This window comes from Gallinula chloropus (assembly GCF_964237585.1).
Source record: "Gallinula chloropus genome assembly, chromosome: 8".
NCBI lineage: Eukaryota > Metazoa > Chordata > Aves > Gruiformes > Rallidae > Gallinula > Gallinula chloropus.
This window is the reverse complement of record NC_140093.1, coordinates 13,651,903-13,664,803: the sequence shown is the minus strand read 5'-3', so window position 1 is coordinate 13,664,803 and position 12,901 is coordinate 13,651,903. Positions and strand designations below refer to the sequence as shown.

General features: G+C 54.5%; 2 protein-coding genes across 2 annotated transcripts in view; both read right to left on the bottom strand.

Moving 5' to 3' along the window:
• Positions 1 to 6,605, bottom strand: part of AP2M1 (adaptor related protein complex 2 subunit mu 1) — a 28,245-nt gene extending 21,640 nt beyond the window's left edge. Inside the window, exon 1 of the mRNA XM_084267312.1 lies at positions 6,556 to 6,605. The gene's annotated coding sequence lies outside the window, so the exon portion shown is untranslated. The remainder of the gene's footprint in view (positions 1 to 6,555) is intronic.
• A 2,327-nt stretch (positions 6,606 to 8,932) lies between these two features.
• DVL3 (dishevelled segment polarity protein 3) overlaps positions 8,933 to 12,901 on the bottom strand; it is a 31,532-nt gene continuing 27,563 nt past the window's right edge. The window contains exons 10-16 of the mRNA XM_084267645.1: positions 12,727 to 12,794; positions 12,317 to 12,367; positions 12,046 to 12,195; positions 11,096 to 11,227; positions 10,681 to 10,848; positions 9,868 to 10,080; positions 8,933 to 9,558 (exon numbers count right to left, since the gene is read on the bottom strand). Coding sequence (XP_084123771.1) covers positions 9,134 to 9,558; positions 9,868 to 10,080; positions 10,681 to 10,848; positions 11,096 to 11,227; positions 12,046 to 12,195; positions 12,317 to 12,367; positions 12,727 to 12,794 — 1,207 coding nt within the window. The 3' untranslated portion in view covers positions 8,933 to 9,133. The remainder of the gene's footprint in view (positions 9,559 to 9,867; positions 10,081 to 10,680; positions 10,849 to 11,095; positions 11,228 to 12,045; positions 12,196 to 12,316; positions 12,368 to 12,726; positions 12,795 to 12,901) is intronic.

Genomic DNA, 12,901 nt, shown 5'->3' with positions numbered 1-12,901 from the left:
ATGAGGTATTAACACAATTTTCAGCAGATATTCCTTGCTCTGTTTGACTTGTGCAGTCCAGCACCTTGAAGAGTTCCAGCATCACAAACAGAGATGGCCCAATGGCAGTAACACAGCTCACATCAAGCTCAGCGTGGCACGGTGCCCTTCCCTCAGCCACCCCTCCCTGGGTCTGCCCACAGCAGACCTTCAGGGATTGCTGACAACATGCCAGTCCTCCGCTCAAGCCCTGCATCACACCCCTCCTGGACACAAGATGAGTGTGACCACACTTCCTCCCCACTACAGTGACTCCCATCAGCTAATAGGAACATGCCCACACAGCTGGAAACTCAAGAGGTGGAATGACTACCCCAAAGCTATATGAACAGATGAGAGGAGAGCTATACAAAGGGCAGCATGCAAGGGAAAGTTGCTTAAAGCTTAGCAAGAAGAATGGCTCTTTAAGATGACAATGGCTCTCCTTGAAGTGTCTGCAGTGAAAATAAGCTTGCTTTGTTTTGAGCCTCATTTGTGTTTCAGTACAACTTTCACAGACACTGGTTTCAACGGTTTCAAGGTTAGACTGCAACTGGAATGAGGTTTTTAGTGGCACTGTTCAGACTGTATGATCTGCCACACGTTTTTAAGTGATGAATAGTTTTCTTCTCAGATCATCATCTTTGAAAACGAAAGGTCCTGGTGTTTGCAGTGGTTCAGAACGCAGGGAACACGGCTCCGATTAATCCGAGAGTGACATTCAGTGACTCATGGCTGCTGGAATCAGAAGGCCTCAGAATAAGAAATCCACCACAGGAGATGGGTTCATCTGTTTGCTGTGCACAAGCAACATGACTCAGAAAGCTTCCCAGTAACAGCATTGCTCAATCAGCCTTCAGTGACTCATTCTGCTCCTCTCCACAGTCAGCCTTTTCTAGGGAGCTTGCCCTACACAGTTTTTAAGTTTCCCCAGGCTAATAGCTCCTTGCAAGATGCAGTTTAAGACCAAAGCCCATCACTTTTTCAACTGTGTAGCACTAAGTGCCTAGAAACCAAGATAAGTCTAGCTGAAGCCTTTAGGTTAATGGTCCATCAACTGCATTTTCAGAGTTCTGTGGCTCTGCTCCTTCTGTTTCACTAGCTTGAACATATGGCGACCCACCTCAGACTGCTAGCTACAGCCCCCTTTTCTAGTTATAGTATGGATGGATTTATTCTAGTTCAGGTACAGAGATCTACACGAATTCACACCAGTTGGTGAATAACCACCTTAATTTAGGAACAACATCCCTCTCCCAATACACTCTGCATTCTTCAAGCAGCTTACCTCACAGGGGTAGGAGTGAGATTAATGACTGAACACTGCTCCTACAAACACCCAAGGCCAGTATACTTCCTACTCCACTGCCAACTACTTGCATTCCCATAGACTTCTATTTCAACCCATAAATAGAAAGGAAAAGGATCGTGAAAAGCATCACAGACAGACCACATACTTACACACCCACTAGGAGTTAATGCCACATGGAAATGCCTTTTCAGGCTGCCTTTCCACTCAAGTGACAGCATTAAGATACACCTTTATAGCAACCAGGGCAAAGTTACAGCATTAAAAGTCAGCTACAAAAAAGAATAGGTGTAAAATGAAATGCTGGGATGAGGATTTGAATGTATTTCTGTAGTTACGTAACTGAAAAGCAGCAGGATTAGCTAGACCTGTGGTGATTGACATGGTAACGTGCACCTTCTAGAAAGAATCAAGCACACTCATCTCAAATCATGCCATGCAGGAGATGTGCATTAGGGAGCAGCCCTCTCTCAAACCATCACGACATGTCAGACCAAGCCCCAGAAGCTGGTCTGCAGCAGGTCAGCTGCAGGTGATAACCATGAGAGTCCAGAGAAAAGCAAGGTGCAATACAGCACAGTACCTCAAAGCCCCCTTTGCCCACTGATTCTATCACAGAGGGACAACGCTGTATTTATTAAGGTCTGACCTAAAGACGAGTGGTTCTCCAAGTGCCTTTGCCTTTTCAGGCCTGCATTGTGCCACAGGCTTAGAACACATGGGTGCAGTCGAAAGCACAGATCCTGCTGCTGGGCTGTCAGCTTCACACATTCTGGAATGCAACAAGCAGCTGAACTGGGAGCTACCTGGCAAGATAATGCAACAAACCTGCTCTCGGCAAGCAGGGTTTCAGCAATTCCCTCCAGCCCAGCCTTCCACCTCTACTGCCTCTTCACAGATTCTGACCTAAAATAGCTAAGGAAAAATGAATAACATGGAACAAGCAGCTTGCTTAGACTGAGGCAGGCGTAAGGAAGGGACTAACAAGCATGGTTTGTTCCCTGGGTAGTGGTTGGCTTGTATTGCAACACCACAGCAAACAGTAGCAAGTCTCCAGTCTTTGTCCTGTGCATCAGCCTCCTACCCTCTCTCTGCTTGGGAAGCCAAAGCATCACACCAGCAACAAAGTACCACTTCAGTCCTGTGGGCATCTGTTCACTGGGGTACGAACAACAGTTGAATTGTAGCCTAAATCCCAGATACACATTCAAACCAGTGACTTCCAACAAAACATTTGTCCCATAACCTCAAATCTTTCAGGTGACACCACACAGACCATTTAATGCTTGCCCGTATCAGCAGCAATACCTACACCACAAACTTCAGAACAGTTGTCTGTGCCTTTTGTAACTGTATCTGCACAAATAGAACAAACAAAAACCCCTGATCTGCTCAAATTCATTGCTGAGGAAAAACAGTGATTGTTAGTCAGCTTTCTGCAGTGGCACGAGGCACCATGGCTGTGGTAACTGTAGCTTCACATCCAGGCAAGAGATGCTTGTTCTACCCTAAAAGAATGAGGTACTGTCTAGAAGGAAACATGTCATTAGCAATGTGCCTCTAACAACCTAACAGTACTGGAACCACCAGAAACTTCCAGCATATATTGATATTTTTGCTTCAGGAAAGAACAAATACAGCTGTCTGTAATCCTCCCACACCAGCTTCTCCAAGTTCAGCGCAGGCAGAAGCAGCTGAACCCAAGCACCAACAGCCTCAGGTTTGGCCAGCGCTGGTAGCATCCTGACAGCACCAGGTGCATCTGTCCATTGTAAAGCATTCCTCTAGGATCAGCTGTATTTTACCCAGCAGCTGTGTGGGTGCTGTGCTCACTACAAAGACCCCCTCCAGAAGAGCCTATCATTACAGGTCCTGAAAATAAGCGTGCGAAACAGTCTGCCCATTACCTTCAACTCAGCCCCTGAGGCTGGGTCAGCAGAGCTGAGGGGTCTTCTGCTCACCTGCAACGTGGTTTTGGCCACAGCCCCACTGAGAGACTCGCTGTCAGCTTCATCCAAGTCCTGCACCATCAAATGCAGAATACAGACACACACGAGATGATCAGCAGCAAGCCCAAGACCCAGATGATCTGGACTCTGTCACCCTCATTAAGGGGCTGGAAGTTTCCTGCAGCACAGCCATCACTTCCTGAGTGAAATCAGGAATGCTCATTTCTAATCTACAGAGCACATCTAGGAAACAGCGATCACAAGTCAGATACTAAGCTGGTGTAAAGCAACCAACCCATTTAGTAGTCTATTAAAAGAAAGTTTGGGTTCTGACTTAACAGTAAGTAAGACTTCTGTGCATTAATGAGCTTATCTAACTAAGCAGTTCAAGGTACATTAGCTGCTGGAGCTCTCATCCAGGAAGAAACTGGGAGAGGTACGGCAGCTCTCAGCCAGGGGGCTGAGGGTAAGTCACCAACTGCAACAATCTCTGCATTCCAGAAATCAGTACGATCTTGGACAAGCGACAGCAGTTGAAGCAGGAGGGGGATTAGTCAGGCTGCTCTGGCAAACTGGATCTATTCAGAAAACCAGTCCTTGCAGGCTAGGGCCAGCCATTATCAAGCCAACAGGCTTAAGGTTTACAGCGATGTCATCACCCCACCAGCTAATCCAGGAATCTAAGCTTTGCTTAGAGGGCCGCATTAGCCACTTTCCAGGAGGCCAGGGGCTGCACTTGGTTTTAAGCAAAAGTAGCTGCAATCACTTCATCCTGGGAAAGACAGGCTGCATAATTTAATTAAGAGGCACACCGTGAGCTAAAGAGCTACCAAGATAAACCCATCAGGTTCAGAGAAACCATTCCTATTTTAAACCCAATCCCATAAATCCCCATAACCAGTGGGCAGGAGGAGAAGCACGTTCAACTCTTACCAGGCTCTCCTCCTACAGCCTACTTCTGCATGCCACACTGCACATAGCCAGTCTAAAGAGTAACAGGGATAAATAGTGACAGGGAAACGCAAGATGCTCCCAAACTCTGGTAAAACATCACAGGAACAGTGTTTTACACACATCTCCACCTTAAACCCAATACTACCTGAACAGCACCGATGTCTTCTTCCATTTCTACCAGTTCTTCCAATGCAGTTACAAAATCAGCCTGAAGCTGCTTTTTTGCCTTTCACTCTTGAGCTAGAAACCTGAACTTGTATTTTCCTAATTTTCTGACCAAAGAGGTAAGAGACACAGACTGTGGTTTGAGTAGGAGCTTACATTCTGCAGACCAGTAATGGTCTAGGTGCCCCAACTTGGCAGTTTTTGTGCTATTACTGTGGAGCATATAACTGCATTTCACAGCCTGTGCCTCAGCCTGCAAGCTTTTAGCTGAGCTGCCAACCTCCTGCTGGGATCAAAATAATAGATGGCTTGCTAGTAACTTTTGACTCTGTAGGTCGTTCACTAAAGGAGAGGAGCTGACTCTGCCATACAGACCGGTTATATTTTAGCACCCCAGGCTGTACTTCGGCCCATCCTCCAGTTAACCCCAAGAACGGCCTTTAAATACTCTAATGGTCTTTAGCAGCATAAGCTTAGCAAAAACAGGGCAAGACATTGTGCTGCAGAAGACAGCAGGGATAGGACAAGAAAAGTTTAACTAGGGTGACTGGAAGCTTCCATACAAAGCTCATTTTGTTTAGGGATTGCTCCCATGCCATTAAAGAGTAGATACAATCAAACCAGAGCACATTTCCAGACATCCGTGCTTCAAAGAACTGGAGATATAACCCTTCACAGCCTCGAGACTCAACGCTTCAAAGGCCGGAATCATGCTCTCAGGAAGAGGAGGAAGCCGGCCATGATGCCCTTCAAGAACATTTCAAATGCTCTCCCTGAAAGAAAACAGGGCCAGTTTGCAGCCTAAGGAACTCCAGGTATCTTTGTCACTAGATGTCAGTAACATGGCACTTCCCACAGAAAAGAAATGATGCCTCCCTTCTGACAGGAAAAATATGGAAGGAGGCAGTTTGGCATCAGCTTGTCAGATTAGAGATTGTCCCTGCAAGCAAAACTCACAGGGACAAGCACAGCTTTTACTACGGGAAAAAAACCAGCAGCCATAGTTCTGACAGCATTCAGGCAAACGTTGCTCAACAGCACATGAGCCTGTATGCGGTTCACAACCTGCAATACCCAGGCTCCGGAGCCGCAGAAGCCATCCAGACTCACCTATCTGGGAAGGTTCCAGGCTCAGATTTTGGCAGCCTGAGGCTAAAACTTGATAGCAGTTTTGTCATACTACAGCAAGCAGAAAACAGACCATGGATTCATGCTGCTTGTGGGGAGAAGACTAGATCAAAAGCGAGTCATTTCCTAGTGGGGAGAGAAGTCAACTGCACTGGATGATAAACACAGGCTGTGCTTCCTGCAGCTTTACCGAATCCAAAAGCCTAGCCCAGGGAAGAATGGAAGTGGAAACGCATTTATCTAGAAGAGTTCTTGGATAAGAGCCCATTTTAAGCCTCAGAACAAGCACAGTTTAGCATCAGCAGCACTACGTTCTGCCTCAGCAGGTTTTCCAGGGAGGAAGCTAGAGGGTGCAAGCCATGACCTAGCTAATTCATGTTCGTATCAGTAGTACAGGCAAGTAATTTTAGGGGAAGTTCCTGCCCGATTCGGCTACAAGACCTTTGCTCAGGCTGACCTAGCACACCGGTGCGGGCCCTGCCCGGGCGTCCTGTGCCACACAGAGCTTGGCTCTGTCCCCACCATCACCCGGTTCAGCACCACAGGGCTGCCACCGCAGGTATCCCAGATATACAGCTAATTAACAGAAGCAATTAATAACTTCCCTCACCCCTAAGCAACGTGCGAGAGAATGAGCCAGCTCCGAGGGGGCTGGGGTCGCCCAGCACCCCCTCCCCGGGGGCTGAGGGAAAGCCCTCTGGAGGAGCCCCGCTTCCCTCCCACACGGCTCCACAAGGCGCAGCCCGGCTCCGGGGGACACCCCCGCGCCCCTCCTGAAGGGCGGCTGGCGGGGGACACCGCCCCGCAGGAGAACCCCCGTCCCCCCGAGCCTGTCAGGGCGGCGCCGCGCCCCGCGGGATAGGCCCGGGGACCCCCCAGCCCCAGCGAGCGTCGAGGGAGCCACCACCCGTGCGCCTCAGCCACCGCCCCGGCGCGGTCGCGGAGGGCGCCCCGCCGGAGGAAGCCACCCAGAGAAGGGATGCGGGCCGCGCAACCCGCCAAGGAGCCAGGCGACGGCCCGGGGCATCTCACCTGCCGCTGCCCGCCGCCGCTCGCTGCCCAGCGCCCAAGATGGCGGCCACCGGCCCCCCTTCCCTCCGCGCCCCCCCTATCACTGCAGAGCCGCCGCCGCGCATGCCCCGCCCGCGCCCCGCCGCCGCCGCGCATGCGCCACTGCGGGGAGGCGGAGCTGGGCGCCCGGCGGGGGCGGGAAGGACGGTGCCGCGCGGTGCCTGTCGGGAGCCGCAGTCCTGCGGCGCGGGGCACGCTGGGAGTTGTAGTCCGCGGGGGCGGGCGGGCGACAAGCAGCGCCGCCTGAGCTTTGGGCGTGGGGACCGTGCGAAGGGCGCAGGCGCGCCGCGGGCAGCGAGGCCGCTCTCAGCCCCTCGGAGCGGCCGGCGCCCCCACGCCGGCCCCGCGCACGGCGCCCTCGCGGCTCGCCCGCTCCCTGTGCCCGCGGGGCCGCGCCCAGCGCCGAGGCGCTGCTCTCGCTGTCAGACCCGCCCCCGGTTCAACCCCCGCGGGCGCCGGCGGGGAGCATCCCCGGGGAGCAGCGAGCGTCCGCGGCCAGGCCCCGCACCGGGCAGCGGCTGGAGAACGGCCCTGGCACAGGTCCGGGCCGCGGCGGCTCTCGGCAGCCCGGGGGGAGGGAGCTGGGCAGCAGGCGCAGGGTGCCCTCGTCCCGCTGGGCTGTCGCTGCAGAGCGAAAGGCAGGAGGCTGGGAAAAAAAACCCAAGACAAGGCAGGAGTCCAATAAAACTATGTTTATAAATAAAAACGAGGAGACCGGTTCTGTTTTTATAAAACCCAGCGGGCAGGGCGAGGGTGGGAGCAGCGGGGGCGGCGGAGAGCGGGCACTGGGCGGGCAGAGGGGAAGGAGAGGCCTTCAGGGGTCACGGGGAGATGGATTGACGGCACGGGGAGAGCGGGCAGAGGGGTCGCAGGGCCAAGGCGGACCCCAGAGGAGCAAAATACATTTAATCTCCGAAGTATAAAACCCGCCAGGACAAGACAGACAAACGGAGGCGGCGCAGAGAAAGCCAGGGCGCGGCGGCAGGAGAGGGTGCGGGAGCACCAGCACCAATGGGAGGGGGGTCAGTCGTGTCTGTACCGTGCTTGGCCCTGGGAAGGGGGCTGCCCCCAGCCCGAGGCACGTCTCTGAGCACCCAGAAGAGGAAGGAAAAGGACAGGGAGCAAGGGAGCTATCAGCTATCTCAGCACATCAGCAGGCACCGAGCCCTGAGGCCGCGGCTCTGGCTGCAGCATCTCTCCCTCCCCGCAGAGCTCATGTCACCACCAAGCATCATTAGTGGCCCTGAGCGAGCCAAATTGTCCCAGCTCCATCCCAGAGCCTCATCCCTCCTGGAAGCACTGGTGGTGATGGGCAGAGAGGGAAGCGGACCCAGGACCCTCCCAGCCCAAGTACAGGGGACATCCGTGTTTCCACAAAGTATGTCATGTCCCTCCCTCACTTTCCAGCTCTGTCCAGGCCCCTGAAGATGTCACATCACTGAGCAGCAGCATGACAGCAGGAGGGAGAAAGACACACTGCCACCACCAGCCCCAGGCATGGGGCAGCTCCTACAAAATCAGGCAGCAGTGTGGTGCAGGCAGGAGGGCAAAAAGCAGGAGGGAGGGAGCAGAACTCCACTCTTACCCCCCACCCCAAGCACCCAAGGACAGGTGCAGGGTCCCAAGTCACACGAGGCTCTGCGCAGGCACCCACCGCTGCTCCGGGCTGAATGCAGAGGTACAGCCCCAGCCCCAAACCTTGCAGCCTGGGCAGGGTGAAGGAGGATCTCGCCATAGGGCAGTGCCAGGCTCAGACCTGGCCCAAGGCATGGGCAAGAGGAGGGAGGTGAGAGGGAAGTGGCAGCATCTCTCCACTCCTTGGAGGCACTGAAGCCCTGGAACATTCATGCATTAGCCAAAAGGCAACTACAACGGGATTTAAAGCACAAATGTAAGGCTGGTCCCTGCTCCCCTCTCAGGGCTGTGGGAAGGGCAGGGCGTCTTCCACAAGGGGGAGGAAAGAAGCCATCTTCAGCGCCACGCGCGCCCAGCGCCCTTGGAGCTCCGTGTCCTCCTGTCGGGCCACGCCACGCTCCAGCTCTCCCCCCCACGGGCGGCAGGCTCAGAGAAAGTCAAACACCCCGTAATTCTTTGCTGCTTGATAGAAGAAACACAAAAGGGTGAAAAGAAAGAAGAGATGTTTAGGGCGAAAGGACCGAGGCAGCAGCGACACACGGGCAAGCAGCACAGGGCGCCAGGACGGATGCAGATTAATGGGGTTAGAGAGGATGGCAGGAGGGAATTACCATCAGCAATACAAAAGTCTGGTGGCAGGACGGGCTGGCAGCGCCCTGCAAGCCTGCCAGGCCCGTCCACCCCGCTCGAGGAGGGATTAGAATCAAGGTTTAGTTCCATTTATTATTTTTTTTTCCCTTTTTTTTTCTTTTCGTTATCAAGACCCAAAAAAAAAAAAAAAAAAAGAAACAAACCAAAAACAAAACCCAAAAAACAAGGGGTGAAGCCAGGGCTGGTCCTAGGAGACAAACGACGGGAATGGAGGGGGGCAGGAGGGGCAGCAGACAGACAAGGGGTGGGCGCTTCACATTACATCCACAAAGAACTCACTGGGGTTGCCCATGGCCATTCGGAAGGACTGTCTACTGGCTGTCAGTTCAGGGGGCACAGAGGCCAGGTCACGGCCCGGCGGTGCCCCGGGGGGCCCCATGGCTGAAGGCGGTGGAGGCATCAGCAACAAGGGGGGGCTGAAGAGAGGGGGGAGGCCGGGCGGCCCGTAGGACTGCTGGCTGTGGTGGCTGCGGATGCTGTGAGCCAGAGAGTGCTGGCTACGCTGGCTGTGCTGGCTGGCCGGCACCGAGCGCTCGCTGGCCGCGCGCTCACGCCTCATGCTGCTCCTCGTGGTGTGGTCCGACTCGCTCCCGCTGCCGCCTGACTTGGACTCCCCGGTCTTCTCTCTCTCCTTCCTTCTCTCACTGCCACTGCGATTGGAACCGCTGCTCCGGCTCCCTGCGAAGCGCAGGAGGCAAGGTTAGGTGATCGCTCCCGACAAGCCAGGAAGAAAGGATCCTCCTCTAGCCACGAGAGGACTACAGCACGCTGCAGCACAAGCATCCACCTGCAGAGTCCCTGCTCAAAGTCTTCTTTCAACTCTTGAGTCCCACCACCCTTCTGGGATGCCCCTAACTCACTGGGAAGATTTTCATCCTGGCTGCCCCCATGTGTAGGGCCCTGCCCGAACAGCCTTTCCCTGCTCCCTCCCTGTACCGAACGGGGCATCTGCCCACCTGCAGGCACACGCTAGTCCTCTTCACTCACCTTCACTGTGCTGACTGCCTGCACTGCCCCCTCCGTAGCTGTAGCCTGGGTCAGGGAAGCCGGGGTGGGGGTTGTATGGATGAGGCGGCGGATACTGATACGGGAAAGCCATAGGCCAGGGTGCGGCTCCTGGATGGGGGAGCGGAGCCAAAGTGTCCTGATCGGAGGCACCGCTGGAGCCATCGTGGTCATGAAGAGACAGATTAGCCATGTCTGCAAGAAAGCAGAAAAGAGGGGTTAATCAAAGCAGAGATACAACCATGTGTGATGAAGAAACTCCACATCTGCCCTTGCTAGTGGACAAGGATGGGGCAGGCAAAGAGACAGAGAAAATGGCACTCCCCTGGTACTCAATACAACCATATGTGCTTCTGGTGTGGGTCTCTACAATAGCCCCAGGCTGCATGAGTCAGAGCTGTCACTCTAACACAGAGACCATCAAGGTGTGGGAAGGACCATACCAGAGCTACAGCTCACTCTGCCAATTACTTCCCCTATCCCTCTTATTTGAGCAGAACCCTGTTGTTGTCTGAGCACCACCTCTGTGCCAGCACTGGAAGTTCAGAGCCTGGAGACAAAGTAAAGACCAAGACTCTGCTATGGCTGCCCAGGAGCAAAGATCACATAGTAGGAGACAGCATCATTTCCCAACTTCACCATCCCAGCAGCATGACAAGGGAGCTTCCTCACTCTCTAACTGGGTCTTCAGAACAAGAGGCCCAGCCCAATGGCCATGGTGGCAGCTGTGTCCCCATGGTGTTAGCAGGGCTCCGCCCCTCCATCCTCTCCCTCCCACCCATCCAAGTTCCTTACTTCCACAGAGGTCGCCAAAGATGTAATAGCACTGCTCTGAGAAGGTGATCTTGTTCACGGTGTGTCGGATGTAGCCAGCCTTCAGCAGGTTGCTGGCGTATTTGCGAGATTCACGGCGGTCTGTGAAGCCTTCCACGTGGTGATAGAGCCAATCCACCACGTCCGAACCTGCCACCAAACACCAGAGTCACATACAGCAACAGCGATGAGGATCACGTCCCTTGAGGCAGTGGGGCCACACTGGAGCCAAGACAGAGTGGGCCAGAAGGTGAAGAGGGCCTGGACAGCCAAATGTGTTCAGCCCTGGCCTGGGCAACAGTTTACAGTGACAGAGATGCTCCCTTGGGCATCTGCTTGGAAGGAAAAATGGCCACCCACACTGTTCCCTACTCCCAGCCCCAGCTGCAGCTCTTACCAATGAAGGCATTGGGGATGGTGATCTTCAGCCACATGCGGTCACGCACCTCCAGGCCTGACTCTGGTGAGGCCATGGCTTTGACAATGGTGGCCATGTCGCTGTGGATGGACAGGTGAAAGTCATCGAGGCCTGCGGTGTGGACGAAGGGGAGGGAGACAGATGAGAGGGGACAGAAGAGACAACAGGGCTATATGGAAGCATCACACACAGGAGGAATGGGCCAGGGAACAATACATCGCAGGCAGCCTTGGGGCGCATGCTGTGGAACCCCCCCTTCCAATGTTATCCTGCCCATGTCAGCCATTTCACCCCGTGTAGAACACAGACTGGAGTCTCCTTCCTTCCAACCAGTCCCAGGCAGCTCAGATCCAAAAGCTGCCAAGTGTGCCCACAGCCCAGCGAGGAAATTTGCTGCTCCTCACAAACTTAGAACAAACTCCTCAATTTTCATCCTGCTGAGGCCTCTCTAGACCCCTGCTTCAGGGCTCTGTATACTCAAATCACCCAAAATCTTCACAAAGCAACCAGAAGTACTCTGTGCTCAGCAGGACCCTGCCCCGCTGCAACGCTCTTTGCTCCCAGCTGCCACTATCTCTGTTGGGAGGGCAATTGCTCCAGGCACAAGCTGGATCCCTCTGGCCCCGCACCCTCAGCTGGTAACCCCTGACTGCTCTGAGCCTGTCCTCTACGCCTGCCACAGCTCCTGAACTGCATCCAGGCTCTTTGACTCTCCTTAGGTAGAAAAAGGGTGGCATTAACTCACCCAGCCAGAACAGCTCCCACTGATCCAAGCACCAGCTTGGTGAGAGCTGCTTCCCTCTCAGTTCCCTGGCAGGACAGACCTCGCCCCCCCCAGCTGTCCCCAAGCAGATGTATTGCTCCCTTTACAGCACAGCGAAGGCGAGGAAGCCGTGCAGCGGGTGGAGCGCGGAGGCACAAGGACTTACGTTCGGTCTCTGGGATGGAGCTGGTGATGGAGGAGCTGGTGGAAGTGATTGTGCTCATGGATGGACTCATACCGTACGCTGGGTAGGTGCCAGTCATCGCTGCCGTGTGAGACACCCAGGCTGCCGGGTCGATGGGCCGGATGGGCTCACCTGCAGTGAAGAAAGAATCAGTCAGTAGCTATAAGAAATTATCCCCTTATCAAATCAACCTCTGGGGAGGGACAGGGACTCAGCACAGCCCGTTCCATCCCCAGCGTCTGCCGGGACTCACCCGGATCGGAGCATGGAGAGTCTGGCCCAGCCCAGATCCGCTGGGGAGCAACTGGGAGAGAAAGAAGAGAGGGAGGGTCAGCAGGAGAGGTGCAGAGGGAGAGATCCCCCTATGGCTCAAGGGGGGGTTTCTCTTTCCTCTGGCGCCCCGAGCAAGTGACCCCCCTGCCCCAGTGAAACGCGTCCCCAGCGTGATGTGGGAAGGAGGGCTGGGCTTATGGGCATTTTGGCCTGGGAATAGGACATAGCAGCCTCCTAACAGGAGAGCTGAAACCCCATCAAACCCCAATTCAGTGTCACGTGGAGTCAAACACATGGGGAGGAACAAGACAACAACCAAGCAAGTGCTTAAGGCAAGGCTCTCACATGAGCTGGGCACCAGTGTTAGGGGTGGGTCAGCTATCCACTTACTCCTGGGTAACGAGAAGCAGCCCCGGGGGCTGGGGTCCCAGCACTTGGCCACTGTCAGGGTGATGGGCCTGCAACAAAAAGACAAGTTAGAACAAGAGGCCAGTGGCACAAATCCCTGTGTGATGGGTGGATGCTGTCCCCTGGCTCTCTCCTGTGAGACAGGAAGAAGCTGCCA